General features: G+C 56.1%; 1 protein-coding gene and 1 long non-coding RNA gene across 2 annotated transcripts in view; one reads left to right on the plus strand and one right to left on the minus strand.

Annotated features, from left to right (window-relative positions):
• The window catches only part of Myo7b (myosin VIIB), an 86,372-nt gene that overhangs the window by 561 nt on the left and 67,822 nt on the right, over window positions 1-17,989 (minus strand). The window contains exons 27-47 of the mRNA XM_046463676.2: window positions 15,784-15,910; window positions 14,415-14,534; window positions 12,553-12,726; window positions 11,732-11,959; window positions 10,505-10,672; window positions 9,243-9,360; window positions 9,028-9,154; window positions 7,934-8,097; window positions 7,088-7,269; window positions 5,972-6,102; window positions 5,675-5,832; window positions 5,295-5,448; window positions 4,765-4,920; window positions 3,756-3,861; window positions 2,768-2,881; window positions 2,378-2,465; window positions 1,855-1,961; window positions 1,144-1,329; window positions 719-835; window positions 444-527; window positions 128-247 (exon numbers count right to left, since the gene is read on the minus strand). Coding sequence (XP_046319632.1) covers window positions 128-247; window positions 444-527; window positions 719-835; window positions 1,144-1,329; window positions 1,855-1,961; window positions 2,378-2,465; window positions 2,768-2,881; window positions 3,756-3,861; window positions 4,765-4,920; window positions 5,295-5,448; window positions 5,675-5,832; window positions 5,972-6,102; window positions 7,088-7,269; window positions 7,934-8,097; window positions 9,028-9,154; window positions 9,243-9,360; window positions 10,505-10,672; window positions 11,732-11,959; window positions 12,553-12,726; window positions 14,415-14,534; window positions 15,784-15,910 — 2,929 coding nt within the window. The remainder of the gene's footprint in view (window positions 1-127; window positions 248-443; window positions 528-718; window positions 836-1,143; window positions 1,330-1,854; window positions 1,962-2,377; window positions 2,466-2,767; window positions 2,882-3,755; window positions 3,862-4,764; window positions 4,921-5,294; window positions 5,449-5,674; window positions 5,833-5,971; window positions 6,103-7,087; window positions 7,270-7,933; window positions 8,098-9,027; window positions 9,155-9,242; window positions 9,361-10,504; window positions 10,673-11,731; window positions 11,960-12,552; window positions 12,727-14,414; window positions 14,535-15,783; window positions 15,911-17,989) is intronic.
• Window positions 70-17,421, plus strand: LOC124106127 (uncharacterized). Its single transcript, XR_006856003.2, has 9 exons — window positions 70-229; window positions 391-619; window positions 1,161-1,314; window positions 2,727-2,900; window positions 7,830-7,870; window positions 7,956-8,816; window positions 9,233-9,429; window positions 11,420-12,256; window positions 12,567-17,421. It is a non-coding gene; the product is annotated as an uncharacterized LOC124106127 (long non-coding RNA).

Consider the following 17,989-nt stretch of genomic DNA (forward strand, 5'->3'; position numbering starts at 1 on the left):
TCCCTGCAGGCCTCTGTTGGCCCAGTGTAGCCCTGAGCACCTGATCCCTCATGAGGTGAGGGCGGGAAGACCAGTCCCTGGTGCCCGCGGGTGCTGCATATGGGTGGGCGACAGGGCCTGGGCTCACCAGAGAGGTCTCACACAGCAAGCGCGTCCCCCGGCCCAGGCTCCCCAGTGCCATGTGGAAGTAGGTGCTACCACTGCTCCAGCTGGAGATCTTCGTGAAGGGGTAGGTGGTGAGCAGGTCCTGCGGGCAGAGAGGCAGGTGGGCAGGGACCACAGCCCGTGGGTTGTGCATACCCGAGTGTGCGTGTGTGCATGTGTGTGTATTGGGGGACGGGAGGGCAGGCATGGCACACGAGACTGGTGACTGCAGCCCCACCTGCACAGGGGTCCTGGGACCCTGGTGACCCCCAGCCCTGCCCCAGGACCTGCTGTTCTACCTTGGTCTTGGGGTGGATGAGCAGGACCCCGTGTCGGTTGATGGCGATGAGGACAATGTCTGGATAGGACGGCTCTGAGGTTTGCTGGAGAGGGAGAGGCACGATGGTCATAGCCCAACCCAGAGGCCAGGGGTCCACTTTCTACGTGCTCACCTGGGGCACAGGCAGGTACACAGGTGTGCACACACACGTGTTTCTGTCATACCTGGCAGTCAACCCCACCTGATGGGTGCTTGGGGTCAGACTGAGTGGGGCTTGTGTGGGGCGAGGCTTACCTTCACCTCAAAGAAGGCTGACCCAAAGGTGGGCCACCGGCAGATCCACTTCAGGAAGGCCACCTTGGCCTCCTGCACGGTCTTGTCTTTGTGCTTATCGCATTCCACGAGGAGGCTCTGGGGGAAGACAGGGCCAGTCAGGGCCTGAGTGGGGCTGTCCTGGCCAGAGGGGACCTTCCTTCTGGGCCTAGATGCCCCAGAGGCCTCTGAGGCCCTGGCCAGAGTGGCGCCCATCTGCCTGAGGGCCAGTCTAGGTGGAAGGTTTGAGCGGCTCTGTGGATGGGGGGTTGGGAAAGGCATGGTGATCAGCCCCCCTCCCATGCCCAGCAGTGTGCCCACTGCATGGAGGGGCAGAACCAGACACCCAGGTGGGGTCCCTGGTAGGGCTGGCAGCCTGAGGACCCCCTCCACAACCCAACAAGCACCTTTTTCCACTCCTCAGAGGACATCAGGCGAGTGAGGTTCTCGGGCACCAGTTCCCTCAGGATCTTGGGTATACTAGCCAGCTGGGACCGGTCATTATCAAACTGGGCCTTGTAGATGAGGCCCGCCAGGTGGACAGCGTCTTCCCGGGAACACTTGTGGAACCCACGCAGGTACTTGGGTAGCTCCTGAGTAGTGGACATGCCGGGCCTCAGGCTGCTGGCTTATCTCCCACTTTCATGAGCAGGTGGGGGGTGCTGGGGGTTAGCCTGCCCCCATCTGGGAGAGACTGAGCAGGTCAAAGCTGAGGCCCTTGGTAGTTTTGGAACATGGGAGTGACCCTTGAGCCAGGACACAGCTCCCTGACATCCTGCCGTGGTGGCCACGGTGCTCTACCCACATAGAGTTGGTCCGTCAGGGTACCGGGCCAGTACTCCACAAGCTCCGGGACCTTCTCTCCTCACCCCCTCCAATCCCGCTGCAGGTAACAGTGCAGTTACTGTTCCCAGATGCTGCTGTGCTCTGCTCCTGGCTCCAGAGTCCTCATGGGCTGGACCTTCCCACTTCATGGGACACTGGCTGGTGCCCTGGGGCAAGGCAGCCCTGCCCTGGCCTCGGCCTCTGCGACTCTCAGGGAGGACGTGGGATGGAATGGGAGTGGAGCCAGTGGCCGCGGGTGGGCAGGGGCTGGGTCGGTGAAGCCTGCCAGGTACCTGATGGTAGTGGAGTATGGTGTCTGCATTCACGTCCTTCCCTGGGGCCATGTTGATCCACAATTTCCGCATGAAGTACACCTGGTAAGGGAGTGTCACGGGGGCCCCTGGACAAGGGGCAGTAGTGGGCACCAAGCTTGTTCCAGCAGGTTCCACAGCCCACTCCCATGGCCCAAACAGGGCCATGCACCCCCTGTTCCCTGCCTCAGCACACCTTTCCCCTTCCCACTTTGCTCCTGCTGCCACCTCCTTTGGAAAGTCTCACAATTTTTCCTCCCTGGCCTCCAACTCTTCCTCATCTTTCAAGAGTAGTGTGGGGGCCACCTCCTCCAGGAATGTTCCTGGACCTCCCCTTGGAGTTGGGGCCTGTCCACTACAGCCATCTCTGTGTCCAGGGGCATACAGGACAACGAGTAAATGAAGGAATGACCCCAGGGCCATGCAGCAGTGCTGGAACAAGGCAGATAACTCCACCTTCTCCCCTCCATCCCAGCCAGTCCCCCCGCCCCTGAGACCCCCTAACCTTCTTTCTGGGGCTTGTTCTTCTTTACCCAGTCAGACATATGCCTCAAGGAATCGAAAAAGAAGTCTCCTTCTTTCTGGCTGATGACCTGGGGTTGGGCAGGGACAGAAGGCAGGAAGGTCGTGTGGCTTCCAGGGAGACCCTGTGGGACTGGGGTCCAGTGGTCATCTACTTAGGCCTGATAAGCTGGGTACACTGTTGGGGTTGGAGTCACCCAGGCCCGGGGTGTGTGAGGCCAGGGCTTTAGCCCCAAGACCCACCTTCTTTCATCCTAACAGCCCAGCTGTGCAGTAATGGGCCTGGCCCAGCACAGCCATGCCGAGAGGCTGAAGTCCACCCCGCCCCACAGGACCCCTGCCTGCCCTCCCTTGGCCTGCCAGGCCAGCACACCTTGTCTGAGATCTTGATGAAGAGGCTGCAGCCGTCCCAGGAGGCCAGCTGTAACCTGGTGGCGATGCTCTCACACACGTCTCGCACCCGAGTGTTGGCGCCCACTTCCAGCATCTGGGCAGAGAGATGGCAGGTGAGGGCCCCAGGCCCCCGGGAAGCCTCCCCACACAGCTGTCTCAGGGCAAGGCACAGCCTGGGATCGCCCTTCATGAAACTCAGGCTGGGCGTGCTCTGGGCTGAGAGGGCCAGGCCTCCCTCCCAGACAGCCATCTGGAAGGTCACATTGCTTAGTCACAGCACTCACTGTCTGGGGACCCAGGGGGCCCAGACTTTGAACTTGCTGTGAGAGTCCTGCAGTCAGACCGTGGGAAGTTTCCATTCTAGGGACTCAGTTGTCCCCAAGGCCATAGAGACCAACTTGCCAACAGGAAGTGAAGATGGTACCATCTGCCTTGGCTGCTCAGTCCCCCGGGCCCGTCTCCCTTTGCTGCCTCTTGCCAAGGGTCTCTTTGTCATAGCTGGGTCCTGATGGACTCCCAGTTCCCTCCATTCTTCTGAGCCGCCATGGCAGGCTCTGTCCACGAGGCACATCCAAAGCTGGCACCTGCTCACCATTGCCCCAGGGACCGACCGTAAGCCCTGAGCCTCAAACTTGCTGCCCACGCTTCTGGTCACCAATTTTCAGTGTTCTTGACCTGGTGTCCCCAACTTATTATTTTGGACAGTCCCTACTTCCAATTGCACAAGCAGCCTCCCCCATGACCCCCTGCCCTCTGTATCTGTCCTCTTGGAATCTGCACCCCAGGCAGGGCCTGCAACCCAGGTGGGGCCTGCAACCCAGGTGGACGGTGTGGGAGGATGAAGGTGAAACCATCTGCTTCAGACTGGACAAGGCTCAGCTTGGGTGGCCAAGGAGCCCGCACAGTGGTGCGGATGCCCCACAGTCTCCTGAAGCCTGAGGCTTGTGGTACCAGGGTGGGGTTCTAACCTCGTTGGTGTCATTGGGGAAGTAGATCTTGTGGCATATTCGGGAGACATTCTGCTCTGCGGCCTCCACCTCCACCTGATGCGGGGGCTGCTTCCGAGGTCCTGTCCTGAGAGAGACAGTGCATGCTGCAGATGCTGTCCCCAGGCCCACCTTGCCCCTGCCCTAGCCACCAGCCTCCACTTGGACCCTAAGCCAGGCTCCAGAAACAGCCCCTGTGGTGACTTCTATGGGGGTTCAGGGGGTGTGGTGGGTTCCTCAGCCCAAGGGGCTGCATCTGCTAGGTGAGCTCAGAGAGGGCCATGATGGAAATAGGCCTGGGGTCACCTCCCAGATGGACACACATGAAAAAAGAGGAGCCCGTGCCAGGAGTTCCTGGGGGAAGCAATGTGGGCAAGGCCAGATGTGTCCTTACTCTCATTCAAAAGTGCATCAGGCAGGGGCTGAGGATGCTCAGCAGTGTCTCTCTGAGAGTGCCCACCTCCCTCCATGACAGCAGCTGTCATTGACATGTGGCCACTCACAATCAACTCCCCCCACTCCATGGCCACAGGAGGCCAAGCCAAGTGGAGGCAGGTGGTGTGCAGGAGGCTCAGGACAATCTAGGAAGGACTTCTGACTGTGGGAAGAACGAGGAAGGGAGGGGTCCCTGATTTCAGCTACCCTGGGCTGGGTGGGAACATCTAGGTCACCTTCTGGCCAGTGTCCCTGTGTCCTGGTGGGCAGTGGTGGAGCAGGTGAGCTACAGACAAGATAGCTATGACAGCCCTGTCTGACTGCCCGGACCTCTCTGTGACCTTTAGGGGCCTCAGCCTTTGTCTCCTTTCCTACTGGCTTGGGGCCTCGTCCTCTCTGTCCAAACTGACACCAGCTTTTGGAGAGGATTTTCGGTCCACCCTGCTGATGGGTCTCCCTGCTGACTGTGCTCCGGGAGGGCTGGTCCAGGTCCCTCTGCGCCCCGGCTTGCTGTCCCAAAGTTGATGCTCTGGGGGTCTGGAGGTGACCGACTCACCTCAGGACCTTTTGGATGCGGCGGCTGCAGTCAGGGGCCAGCAGCTTCTTCCTCCGAGTGTCTAGGAACTTCTGGGCATGGGGCAGCAGGGCCTTGCCAGGCGGGAAGAGGCCCGTGCAGAGCCACAAGAGCTGCCAGCCGCGCTCCTCGCTGTACCTGGGGAGAGGTGGGTGGCCATCAGCAGGAAGGGCTCCCTCCTGGGTCCCAGGCCAGGCAGGCAGCTTGGGGAGCAGAAATGTAAGACCCGCCTGGGTCTGGAGGTCTGGGGGCCTGGCCAAGGAGAGGACTCAGGGGGACACCAGCAAGGCTACTGCCTGATTTCACAGGCCTTTCACAGCCTGGAGACGGAAAGGGGTACCATGGTGTCCATTTTGTGGACAGTGAGGTTCAGAGAAGCTGTGGCCTGCTCAGGTCACAGAGAGAAAGGATGGAGCGGGCAGGGCACAAGGTGGGAGAGCGGACCTGGGGCCTAGGAGACTGGATGAAGGCTGAGGGAGCCAGCGCCTTCCACCCGGCCACCCCCGGCAGACCTGTTGGAGTTCTGGGTCAGCTGCTTCAGGATCTGGCAGTAGACTTCGTCCTGCAGGGCTGAGTCCTGCAGGGGCAATGAGAAGATCTGATCTGTGAGCTCCAGGGTGGGCCAGGCCTGCCGGGAGGGGTAGTCCCCCATGTACTTGAGGATGGGTGCAGATGTCAAGGAGAACAGCTCTGGGGGGTGGTCCTGAGCTGACCCCCTGACCAGGGCTAGCCACTGACCCCTGGCCCCACACTGACCCTCAACCCTGGCCCCACACTGAGCTCTAAGCATATCCCTTTGGTGAGGTGACGTCTGGCCCCACCCATGGGGCTAGGAGGGGACACAAAGGTGCACATGGCAATGTGGTGAGGGCCGGTGGCTGGGGAAGGATATCATGGAAGATCTGGCAGGCGGCGTCCCGCAGGTCAGCTCTGTCATGGACGCGCTTGAGCAGGGGCTGCCGTAGTGGCTCCGGGGAAAAGGCCCACAGGTGGCCCCGGGCGCGGGTTAGGGGCATCATGGCTCTGCTGACCGTTTCCTTCTCTGGGGCCCTGTCAGGGACAGAGGCTGGAGCGAGGGCCTGCCGTGAGGCCTTCCCTGCCCAGCGCTCCCTCCCTGTCCTCATCCAACTTCCCGGCCATGAGCCCCTCCCAGCTTCCCCCTGCCCTGGGGAGGCCAGGAGGTGGGCACCTGAAGAACTCGTAGGAGAACTCCTCCAGGGTGTGCAGCTTCTCCTTGGGCTGCTCCTCCGGCAGGGGCTCTGAGGGCTGCTTTTCCTGGGCCGCCAGCTTCCGCTTCTCTGGTGACATGGCCAGCAAGCTCTGTAGGGGGAACAGGCTGTGGGCATTTAGGAGACACTGCCCATGAAGCCCTTCCCTTCATTGCTTCCTGGCCTGGTTGCCTCAGTGACTTGGGAGGGGTCAGACCTTAGAGCTGGTTGGACCTGGGCCTACCCTTCTGCTCCTCTTGCTTTGTGACCCCAGCACAATGACTCAACCTCTCTGAGCCAGGTTTCCCCCCAGCCCTCAGAGGAGGATTAGTGCCATTGGTGTAGAGCCCAGCCCATCCCGCTCTCAGGGTGTGGCCACTTGGGTTCTCTCAGATTCCCTGGCTCTGTTCTAGGGTACCTCTCCTTAGGGACATCCCTCACTTTGGCCTTGCTTGCCTGGTCCACCCGCAACCGCAGGCCTCAGCACAAACATCTCTCCCTCAGGGATGCCCTCCAGACAGGACACCCCTCCCCTCTGTTATCTGTTCCCATAACAACCAGTGCTGCTTCTTGGTAGCACCTGTGTATTTGCCATCAGTTTGTCCAAAAGTCTGGAGTCTCCCTGAGGGTGTTGAGGTCAACCTTGTATTGCCAGCACCAGGCACACAATTGGCACTCAATGTATGCATGCTAGAATGCCTGCCTGCTCCTGGCTTCCTGTGAGGCTCCTCTTAGGGATTGGGATAGGGTGGATTTCGGGGCAGAGGAAGACTTGGGTACCCTGGGGTCACAATTTAAATGAGGCTGGGGAAGGACAAGTTTGTCCCTAGGACACACCCATGGTAGGAGACAGAGAGGGAGTGCCCATGTATTGAGCACCTACTAAGTGCCAACTGCTGGGCTGTGTTCTGCATAAATATTGTGCCAGCTTTATGATCACCCCTGGGGATTCAAAGGGCTGGCAGAGCTGCCCTGGTGCCCAGGTGGCCCTCCTGGTCCTCTGTCAGGGTGTGGGTGACTGAGCGAGGCCCCCAGGCAGACATCTCTGAGCCATGTCTGCAGCTTCCCAGGTGAGCAGAGGTGAGCATGTGACCCACCAGCAGCTGGGACGAGGGCTTGTTAAGCGTTGGGATGGTGTAGAGGCAGGCGGTGGGCACCAGCCCCGTCTTGCCAGTCCTGTCGTTCTGGCCCAGGGTCCAGCTCTCAGAGGCGAGCAGGGCCTGCTTCTTGGTCAGGATTATCAAATCCCCCTTTTTGAAGGGCAGGAGGGTGACATCATCTGCTGGTCACACACACACACACACACACACACACACACACAGGAACAAAAAGAGCAACAGGGTAACGCATTTGGGATATTTCTCACTGCTATGCACCGCCCTTCCTCTGCATCCCAGAGGTCCACCCCTTCTGAAGCCCCTGTACTATGTGTACCACTGTATTGCTTATGAATACCTGGCTGACCAGTCTGGGCTGGGCAGAGTCCCTGGGGCCTTGTCCCACCTCTGCCTTCACATGGCCACAGCTCAGCTCTCTCTGGGGTGCCAGAGAAAAGTTGTGGCCGGGAACTAGACTCTCACCTCCCTGAGCTGTGTGACCCTGGGCAAGATACCTCCCTCTCTGAGCTTCTGATTCTGTCTGTAAAATGGGATAATGAGGTGGCTGTGGGATGGCGTTCAAAGCCGCCAGGAGAGGGTCAGCCTGGCCAGTGCTTCTGCACACAAGGCAGCCTTGGAGGGTCGGAAGCCACCTCCTTGAACCCCCTCAATTTGTGAAAGAGGAAACAGAGGCTGAGAGAAGGTTGGGACCCTCCCTTCTTCCCTCTGTTTGTGTCCCCAGGCCTTGCTCTGTGCCTGGTGGCTGCTGTGACATGGAGATGGGTGAGCCACCTCCCCACTGGCCCCCGAGTGGCCCCTCCCTGTGCCTCCCCGACCAGTGGGCACCTGTGGCCTTCCTGTCCTGCAGGGCCATGGCGAACACGGACCTCTCCTTCAGGCCCTCCAGAAACAGGGCCACCAGCTCGGCGATGGCCACACAGCTGGGGGACACGAACTCGTACTCTTCGTGCAGTGTGGAGAGCAGCAGTCTCTGCCCTCCCTTGGCCTCCCTAGGGGACGAAGGGGACAGTGTGACCAGAGGACTTCTCCCCGTTTCAGCCCCTCAACAGCCTAGAGGTGACCCTCCAGGGTGACGGATGAGGAGACAGTGGCTGCCCGAGGGCCACTGGCAGGGCTGGGGTCTGAGCCTAGGGTGGCCCAAGTTCCAGGAACCACTGTGGGCTGGCAGACTGGCAGAGCTCAGGGCCCTTCAGGTCTCAGAGGCTGTGTGGGGTCGGCTCTGGGAAGACCACCAGGTGGCCAGTATGCAGGGACACCACCAAGAGTGTTAGTGCTGGAGAGAGCCACCCGCTCTGGGGGACCCTGGCGAGCTACCCAGCCCCTGTGTGCCTCAGTGTACCCAATAGGTGGAACAGGTGGTGCTGCAAGGACTTCAAGGCATACAGGAAAGTGCCCGGTCAATCTTGGAGAGTGGTGACCTGAGGCAGCCCATTGGTCAGTTATAATGGGGTGCTTTAACCCAGGGGTACTCTGGTAGGACAAGGGCAGGACTTCCCGAAGGGCTTGGAAGAGTTCCCATAGATGGGAGACATGGGGTGGGGGTTGGGAGGATGCCCCTAGCACTGCCCGGTACCCTGCTCAGGCCCCATCCCTTGCTCCTCTCTGAGATGACCTATGTCCTCTGTGACCAGTTCTCTCCCACGGAAAGGGAGGGAGCCTGCCACGTGAAGCTTTCCAGAAAGAGCGCAGGCCTACATGACCTTTCCAGGTGGGTATGAGAAGCACAGATGGAGGACTTCACCAGCAATGTGGCCTGATAAGGGGGCGGCTCCCAAATCCATGGCCACTAGACATGCTGATCATTATCCATCCCAGGGACAACACATTGCCTCCCCCCCCCCCTCCATCTTTCCAGAGCCCCCAGGGACTGAGGTTGGGAAGGGAGAGATTTCAGGGCCTCTTCCCTTGGGGGCTCCCACCTGTTGGTGACCAGGCCCATGATCTCTGGGAAGGAGAGTTCCAGGAGCGTCCTCTCCCGCTGATCCAGGAAGTACAGCCCCTTCCAGTTAACAGCCAAGATCAGCTGTGTCTTGGGGAGGCGGGGACCTGGCCAGAGGAGACCGCAGAGTGAAGGCCGTGCTTGCCCCAAGGGTGTGCGATCTATACCCACCTCCCTCCTATCAGGGACTGTTACCAGACAGCGTGGTGACTTCAAAGAGCCGGGAGAAGAGGAGTGGCCACTGCAGGAGGGCAGTGTCCACCACCTGCTCCTGCACAGCCAACGTCGTGGCTCGGGTCTGGGTGTACGGGGCCTGTAGGAGATGGCAGGCATTATCTCCATTCTCCGTGCCTCCCCTAGCTGATCCCTCCCCAGTACTAAGGTGATTATTTGATGGGTCATTCTACAAAACCTCTACCTAAAGGAAGCCAGGGCTTGGTCAGGGATACTGGGGGTGGAGGCTTGGCCCAACTCTATTAGACCCTCTAGGAAAGAACCCTTCAGGAGGTGGTCTCGGGAAGTAAGAGGCCTTCCCCTCATTAGAGTCAGATGCCAGAGGCTACAGCCCATGTTGGGTGGAGACAGCTCTCGGCATAGGTGGGGCATGCATGCCCAGGTGCCCAGGGCCCCAGCTTGGGCTTGTTTTATCTATGGATCTGTGTCCTGCTTCATTCATGCGGGGTCCTTCCTGTGTACCCAGGTCCTGGGCATTTTTGTTTTTCTTTTCTGGACTTCTGCGTATTTGGGGGCCTCTTGCAGGGACCTCCATCTTTATCTTCTCCTCTAGTTCCTTCCTCCTTTAGCATGCCTCTCCCCACCCCCCACCCTGTTCTCTTCCCATCTTTACTGCTCTGTGCCCATAACTGGCTCTGAGGTCATGCTAACCTTTCTTTTCACTGTTTGTCAGATCAATGGGTATTTCTCTTATTGCTACTTTAAAAAGTGGCTGGATAATATTTGTATACTGGCTTTGGGAATATAAATGGGGACATCATATCTGAAGGGTGACTTGGCCATATGCAATGTGTATGTCCAGTATTTACAATGTCCATACACTCTGGCCAAGGAGTTCTCGTGTGCCTGGGGGCAGGAAGAGGGGAGCTCTGAGGACAGGCCTGCTGCTAAGGCAAGGACATGGTCAGCTGTCAGCCATGGATGCTCTCTTGTGCCAACAGGCCAGGGCCCAAACAGGCACTGCAGTACAGACCAGGTCTAGACCAAGATAAAATGGGGAAGGAGGAGGGTGAGTGGCAGGGGCCATGATAAGGCATTGAACTGCATGAGCCTGTTTAAACATTGCATCTGGACTAAACTCTCAGGTTTAAACTTCCTGTTTGGCAGTGGGTTGGGGATCATGGGGAGGAAATCCATTACCTTGGCACACCTAGTCCCCCCCCGCCCCCCGCCCTGCCACCACCCTCCCTGGAGGAGAACTGAGCACCGGGGTGCAGGCTGACCTTGGTGTGGGCATCAGTGACAAGGCTAGCCCACTTCTCTGGGGGCCTGGTCTTGTACAGCTTGGAGGGGACACAGCCGGGCAGCAGCTCCTGGACAGCTCTACCTCTCAGGGAAGCACCAAGCTGCACGTAGCAGTGCCGGGCCAGCAGCTCCACCAGCTCTTCTTCCTGCATAGCCAGGGGTCAGACATGGAGCTGAGGGGAAGCGAGTGAGCCCACCCTCTCCTGTGATGCACCCACCCCATGACCAGCTCTTGCCTCAGCACAGTGGAGCTGACCAGCAGATGAGGTGGGACAAGAGAGTGGGAGCAGCCACCTAGTCCTGCCACGTCCTCTAGGCAGGACCAGCTCCTTCCCTGTGGCCCCCCTGCCATGCCCCAGCTGGGCCTCAGCTGCTCCTGTTGGCAGCGGGTAATCCCAGCGACCTTGGCAGAAATGGGTACAGGGCCCTTTCCCTGTCTTCCCTTGCCACAGGAGGCTGCCCTTCAGGGCTTCTGCAAAGACTCAGCCAGGTCAAGGTCCTGTGTAAGGCACTTGCATGGCCCAGCATGGCAGGGACCCAGGTAGTTCTTCTATCTGGGAAACCAAAATCTTATAGAAATGGCCCCGCTGTTCCCTGACCATGACCCTTCTAGAAAGGACGGTGAGATTTCCGTGCCTGCCGCTGGTCCTCTGGATTTGGCACAGGGAGGTTTGCACCTGCTGTTCCCATAATTCAGTCACACCCTCATCCTCCACCACCCTCAGTCACCACAACTACCTTATGCAAAGAGCTGTTGGCACTCTGCATATTCCAGATGTGGGCCCGAGGCTTGGGGAGGTGTCAGGACTCCCCAAGTTCACACTGTCCCAGAGATGTAGACTGGGACTTAGCTACCTGAGCTCTAAGGTCATGTTCATGTTCCTGACCACCAGGTCCTGCTACTCCAGAAACAGTTGTTACCAGAGGTCAGCAAGGCCTGGGGCTTAAAGGCCCCAGATGCATGAGCAAACCTGTGGCCCAAGGGAGGAGGAAATGGAGACCAGAACAGGAAGGGACAGATGTATCCAGTGGAGGCCCCAGGAGTTGCTTTCCTGTGACCACCTTCCTGCCTCTGCCCTCTGCCTCCTGCCCACCACATTCTACATTGCCTCTGATCCCGGCTGGGGGCCTACTCTGTGGAGGATCTTCTGATGGCTTCAACCTGGGCCAGCCCTGGAGTGGGGTTCTTCCTCAGGTCCCCTCACCTTCTCAAAGCTGTACTCGCCAGACCAGACTCCGTGGAGGACTTGCCGGTAAATGAGCTCGGTGCTGACAGGGTCCTCCTGGGAGTCGTGCCAAGGGGTAAAGAATTCCTTCCGGAAGTAGATGCGCCAGGGTGACTGGCGCTGGCTGGCGCCCTTCTCCTGGGCCAGTTGCTCACACTGGGCCACAGCGTCCATCACGTGGTCACGCCCGCTGCCCAGGGACCAGAACTGAGGACAGAATCCGGGGCAGTAAAGGTTAGCAGCTGCTGTGTGTCTCGCCCCACAAGGACACCCACCCTCAGCACAGCATGTGGAAGACAGGGACCAGGACTCTCAGGGCCCAGTGTGGGCTGAGTGGCTGCTGCTGAGTCCACTTAGACACCAGAAGGACCTCTCTATGGGCCTGTCCATTGGTTCCCCAAACACCTGTCTGCTGGCCCCTCTCAAAGGAAGCAGAGATGGATGCCGGTGTGATTTGTGCCATGGCATGTTGGTTGGCCAAGTGGTGTTTGTCCAAGTCTAAGGGTGAGGGCTGTGGGGGTTCAGGTGGGCTGGGCCCTGTCTGCTGCTGGAGGCTGCTGTGAGTGTCGGGGGGAGTGACAAGGTGAGCAGCTGCTGGGCTGAGTGAGGACAGCTGCCTGTTGTCAGGCTGCCTGGTGTGTGTGTGTGTGTGTGTGTATGCGTGTGCGCACCCCCATGTGAGTGTGTCTGGCAGCTGGGAGGAGGGGCAGGAGCCAGGTTGGTGTGAAGACCCCAGCTTCAGGACACTCTGGTCCAGGTATGGGAGGGAGGCCAGCAGCAGAGGGGCAGCTGGTGTTTACCTTGTCATACACAGCGACCTGCAGGGAGAAGCCCAGGTGGTCTCTGAGGCCCTTCTTTTGGGCAATGTGCTGGCAGATTTCTCGTGATGTGGAGGCTGAATCCACCATGACGGCCAGGCTCTCCCCAGTCACCAAGATGACTTGGATGGGGATGTGCTTCTTGGACTTGACAGCCTGGGGACAGAAGAGGACTCAGGCCCTCTCGCCTCGGGGAGCCTGAGCTCAGCTGTCCTGGAGCTCCCAGAGCCTTGGACTGGAGGTTAGTCCATCACCTTGCCCCACCTCCCTTCTCTCCTGACTGTCCCCACCTGCCCATCGCTGTGGCTTCCTGAGGACAGGACCTTCAGGGTTGGCCATGTCTCAGCATGCAGTTAACAAAATTTAGGTTCATGGCTCCAGCCAAGGGCAAAAACAACGTTGTCTGTACATCTGGTGATTTGTGGGCATCTCCAACTTTGCCTTAGTATCCCTGTGGGCACAGCCTGCAGGCCATAATGGTCCACTTCTAGGTGAGAACCCGGTGCTTGGTAAGGTTAAGTGACTCTGATTCAGAAGGTGAGCTCTCCAGAACATTTCCAGGTTCTCGGATCCTGTGCACCACACTGTGAACTCACAGCTGCAAGTTCACCTACAATTCCAGGATGCATGAGAGAGAGCCCTGTGGACTTGGGAGGTCGGTGAGAACAGGGAGGAGGTATGGCTAGAGGTGACCCACAGGCCCCAGCATAGGACACTGCAGGGTCACATGGGTGAGCACCTTCCAGGCATGGGCTGGGACCAGAGATGCAGGCAGAGCCGGTGCTGGGGATGCCACCTCCACCCTGGCTCACCAGAGTGATCCTTTCTGAGGACACCTCAAGAATTCATAGGTGTCCTATCTTCCAAAACAAGTAGAGAGGGGCACCTGCTCCCAACAGCAATGCCATCAAGGATGATAACTTGACATGACCATGACTTTCACGAAAGTGCAAATGCCCAGGGAGGAGTAACTCAAAACAATTAGCAGCCATTTACAAGGCCATGCTAATGAGTGTGTCAGATTTATTTTCCCCTTCAATTAATAGGCCAAAAGAGAATGTTTATAGCCGTGTAATTTACAATAGCCAAGTTACAGAACCAGCCTAGGTGCCCGTCAGCAGTTGAATGGATAAAGGAAATGTGTTATATACACACAATGGTATTATGAAATAATGGCACCTGCTGGTAAATGAATGGGACTGGAGAACATCACGCTAAGTGAAATAAACCAGACTCAGAAAGTCAAGGGTCGAATATTCTAATAGGGAGAAGCTAGAGAGGAAAAAGGAATAAAAAAGGGATCTTGTGAAATTAGAAGAAAAAACAGTAGAAGGGGATTGATGGGGAGGGAGGAGAGAAGAGAAAGGGGAGGTACTGGGAATGAAATCAGCCAGACCATGCTATGCCCATGGATGATTGATTACAACACAGTGAATCCCATTTTTATGTATAATTATAACGCACTAATTGAAAAAAAAAATAGAAGGGAGGCCAGCAGAGTCAAGAGAGCAGATCAGGGGAAGGAAGGAGGGGAGAGAAAGGGGAATGAAGCCGATTAAGTTATGTTATGTGCATGAATGGATGTGTCACAATGAACCCCACTATTGCATATAATTATAATGCACCATTTTTAAAAAGACTATGGATTTAGAGAGGCTGAGAGCAGCTTTGAAGCTTGGGCTATGCTAGCAGAGGCTGAGCTCCACAGGGGTTCACAGGGACCATGAAGGTGCCCTGGAGGAGATGGAAGAATGCTGTGGACAAAGTCACCCCACAGCCATGCCGCAGGAACCAAAGGAGCTGCACCTCCCTACACTGCCCGCCTCCCACCCTTCCAGCCCTACCTGAAGCTCCAGCCACGTGGGAGGTTCTGCCCGCACCCCATTGGCATAGGTACGCCGCAGGCGCTCAGCACAGAAGGGTCCATAGCCTGCTGGCCCTTGACCAATGAAGTTCAGCAGATACTGGGGGGTGAAGAAGGGAGAAGAGAGGAGACATTCAGAAGGCAGCTCAATGTTGACTTTCTACAGATTTTTAAAATTATCATCCTCAGTTTAGAAAGATGTGTTCAGATGGGCACTCTCCATTCATCATGAAGAGGAATAGAAATGGATAGATACCTGAGGAGCAGTTTGGCAGTTTACATCAGCAGAAAAAAATAGTGGAGAAAATTAAAAGAAAAATGTAGGAGAGTCTACGTCCAAAATGCGCTTGACAACAACAACAACAAAAACAAAACTGTGTGGAGGGCTGAGGATATAGCTCGGTTGGTACAGTGCTTGCCTTGCATGCATAAGCCCCTGGGCTCAAACCCCAGCACCACAAACACACACACACACACACAAAAAAAATGTTGAAAATCTTTTTGTTCCATGGAGGTGAGTGGGGAAATACTACCTGAAAGGGGTTACTGGTATCACAGTGGCTTAAGTGCTCAGAACCAATGCCCAGGGTGAACATGGTTCCTGATGTCCCCACAGGGACACAGAGTGAGTGTTTTCCATTTGACTGTAAGTATGACACTATAACACCACAGAGGCCCAAAGAAAATACTAATGGAAGCCAGGTGGGGTGGCACATGCCTGTAATCCAGTGGCTCAGGAGGCTGAGGCAGGAGGATTGCAAGTTCAAAGCCAGCCTTAGCAACGGCAAGGCATTAGTCAACTCAGCGAGACCCTGTCTCTAAATAAAATACAAAATAGGGCTGGGGATGTGGCTCAGTGGTCGAATGTCCCTGAGTTCAAATCCTCGGTACCCCCCCACCTCTGGGTGTGAGAATGACTTTATTTTCAGTTCTGATTGCCTGTATTCCACATATTATTTTTATCTCAGAACCAAAAGGTTTATGGAGACAGTGAAGTCTGGGGCCTCTATCTGCAGGCTTCTGCCAACCAACATCCACGTTCAATTCTAAGGAGTAGAAGCAGGTACTGTGGCCAGTATCAGGTAGGGGCTCACTCCCTGGACAACTGTCTGGAAGTTGAGTCGTCCTGGTGCCTGAGCCACGGGGCAATGGCCTTGCCGAGCCTGGATAGGGATGGGAAGGAGCCAGGTCTATACCAGTGAGTGCCTTCTGGTATAGACAAGGAGACGGAGGACCAGAGGAGAGCTGCCCATTGCCTGAGGGTTCGGGAAACCCTGGCCCAGAGCCTACTTATGCTGCTGCTGTAACCTGCCCTCTGCCTCCCCAACCCTGCCCTTGGCCCTCCGCACCTTCATGAACCTCTCTGAGGGTGGGAAGCAGCCCAGACAGAGGCTGAGCAGGATCCAGCCCCGGGCCGTGCTGCTCTTCCTGGAGTTTCCCGAGAGCTGTTTGCAGATCTGGCAGTAAATCTCATCCCTGAAAGACACAGACACTGGGAGGGCAGGCTGGGTATTTGTTTGGGGGGAGGGGAGAGACAGGAGCCTGGGCACAGGGTCTCTCTGCACCTCTGGGTGAGGTCTCCTGTTCAGGGCACCCCTCCAGCACTGGAGGCCTCCCTCCCACTGATGTTTTCCCCTGTCCCACTCCCTTCAGACCCCTCTGCCTGGTTTATCGAGGCCCCAGTTCTCAGCCCTCCCTCCCAGACCCCTTGCCCCTCAGGCCTTTGCTCTGACTTACCCCTTCTGCTTTACCCCTGCATGACTGCTCTCAGCCTCCTCTGCCCTGCTTCTTGTATAACCCGATCGGCTCCTTTCCCCCAGCTTCAGTTATTTCAGACATTAATTTCTCCTTCTACCCGGAGGCCTTATCTCCTTTGCACTTAGCCTGGCCCAGCGGGGCATTAAGAGCACTTTTTCTTGGTATCCTCACTGGATGTGAGCCTACCCACTTTTGAGCATATACTCTCATGGTGGGTTTCCTGGTTCTCTCATGCTCTCTGCCATGGTTTAGATAAATGCCCTCCAAAGGCCAATGTGTTGAAGCTTGGTTACCAGCCTGTGGTGCTATCGAGAGATGGGGGCCCTTTAAGAGATGGTGCCTAGTGGGAGGAAGTGAGGTCATTGGGGGTGTGCTCTTGAAAGGGATTTGGGGACTTTCAATCCTTCCTCTCTTTTTGCTTTTTGGCTGCCATGGGATGAGCACCTCTCTCCACCAAGTGCTCTGCCTCACCATTGACCCCAAATGACAGGGTCAAGTGATTTCAGAAACTTCAGAAATCATGAGCCAAAATAAATGTTTCTCCCTTATGAGTTGGTTATCTCAGGTATTTTGTTACAGTAATGGAAAACTGACTGACACACTCACCAAATAAAGGGTAAATTCTTCAAGGATAGAGATGTGCTTTCTTCATCTCTGATCCCTAACCCTCAGGCAAAGGCCCCACCAGGAACTCAATAAGTATATATTGAATGCATGATAGATATGGAATGCAGCATTTGCTTTGTCTTAGAATTTGGTTATAACGCCAGAGCCAAGGACAAATGGATGTTAATATCCAACATTCTAGAGACAATCTTGTAGAATTTGCTAAAAGATGGCAGAACCAGTCTAGCATGCCATCTCCAGCCTATATAAGGGAAGGTGAGAAATTTGAAAGGTGACTTCAGAAGGCACTTCATGGAGGAGACAGATCTATGGCTCATTTCCACTACTTACAAGTGATGAGAGTGAGGGAGACTCCAGAAGAACGATCAGTAGGGATGGAGCTGTTTTTCAGAGATGAGACCTATCCCACTTCCCATCTGAGGCAGAGCTTCAGAAACTCATTGCCCACCCCTAGTGCATTGTAATGGAGCACAGTGAAAAAATTCTTGCTAGGTCTGGGGATATGGCTCAAGCGGTAACGTGCTTGCCTGGCATGCACGCGGTGCTGGGTTCAATCCTCAGCACCACATAAAAATAAAATAAAGATGTTGTGTCCACCGAAAACTGAAAAATAAATTTTAAAAAATTCTCTCTCTCTCTCTCTCTTAAAAAAAAATTCTTGCTAGATTTTGACTTGCTTCCTTCAAGTTGAGGACCTCTGTGAACAAAGAGACTAAAGTCTGCTTCCTTCAGGAGATCTGAGCCCATCTCGATTGGCAAGGTGAAGAAAGAATAGTCAGGGACTGGGAATTGCATCTATATTATTTGGCGGGGCATGCATGAACTTCCTGTTGACCAGGAAGATGCCATGAGCTGAACTTTAGGCAGCTCACTATTCCAGAAATTCCTAGTAGTAAATGACTGTGGGATGTTCTACCTGCAGCTAGAGTCAACAGGAACCCTTAAAGAATTAGCAAGGTTTCAGCACAAGGTGGATATCAGGATTGCATGGGTCCATCTGTAGGAGTTACCTGAATAACCCGTCATGCACCCATTTGGACATAGCTTTTATATGTCTGCCATATTGGAAGGTATGGTGACTGTTAAGGATTATCAAGGGGCAACTACCAACAGAACCAACTAATTAGAAGAGTTTTCTGGTCGATGGTGTCAATGCAGATAGCTAAAACA

Source organism: Marmota monax, unplaced genomic scaffold (genome assembly GCF_021218885.2).
Source record: "Marmota monax isolate L192 unplaced genomic scaffold, Marmota_monax_Labrador192_F-V1.1 WCK01_AAM20220418_F8-fsc00034, whole genome shotgun sequence".
Lineage (NCBI taxonomy): Eukaryota > Metazoa > Chordata > Mammalia > Rodentia > Sciuridae > Marmota > Marmota monax.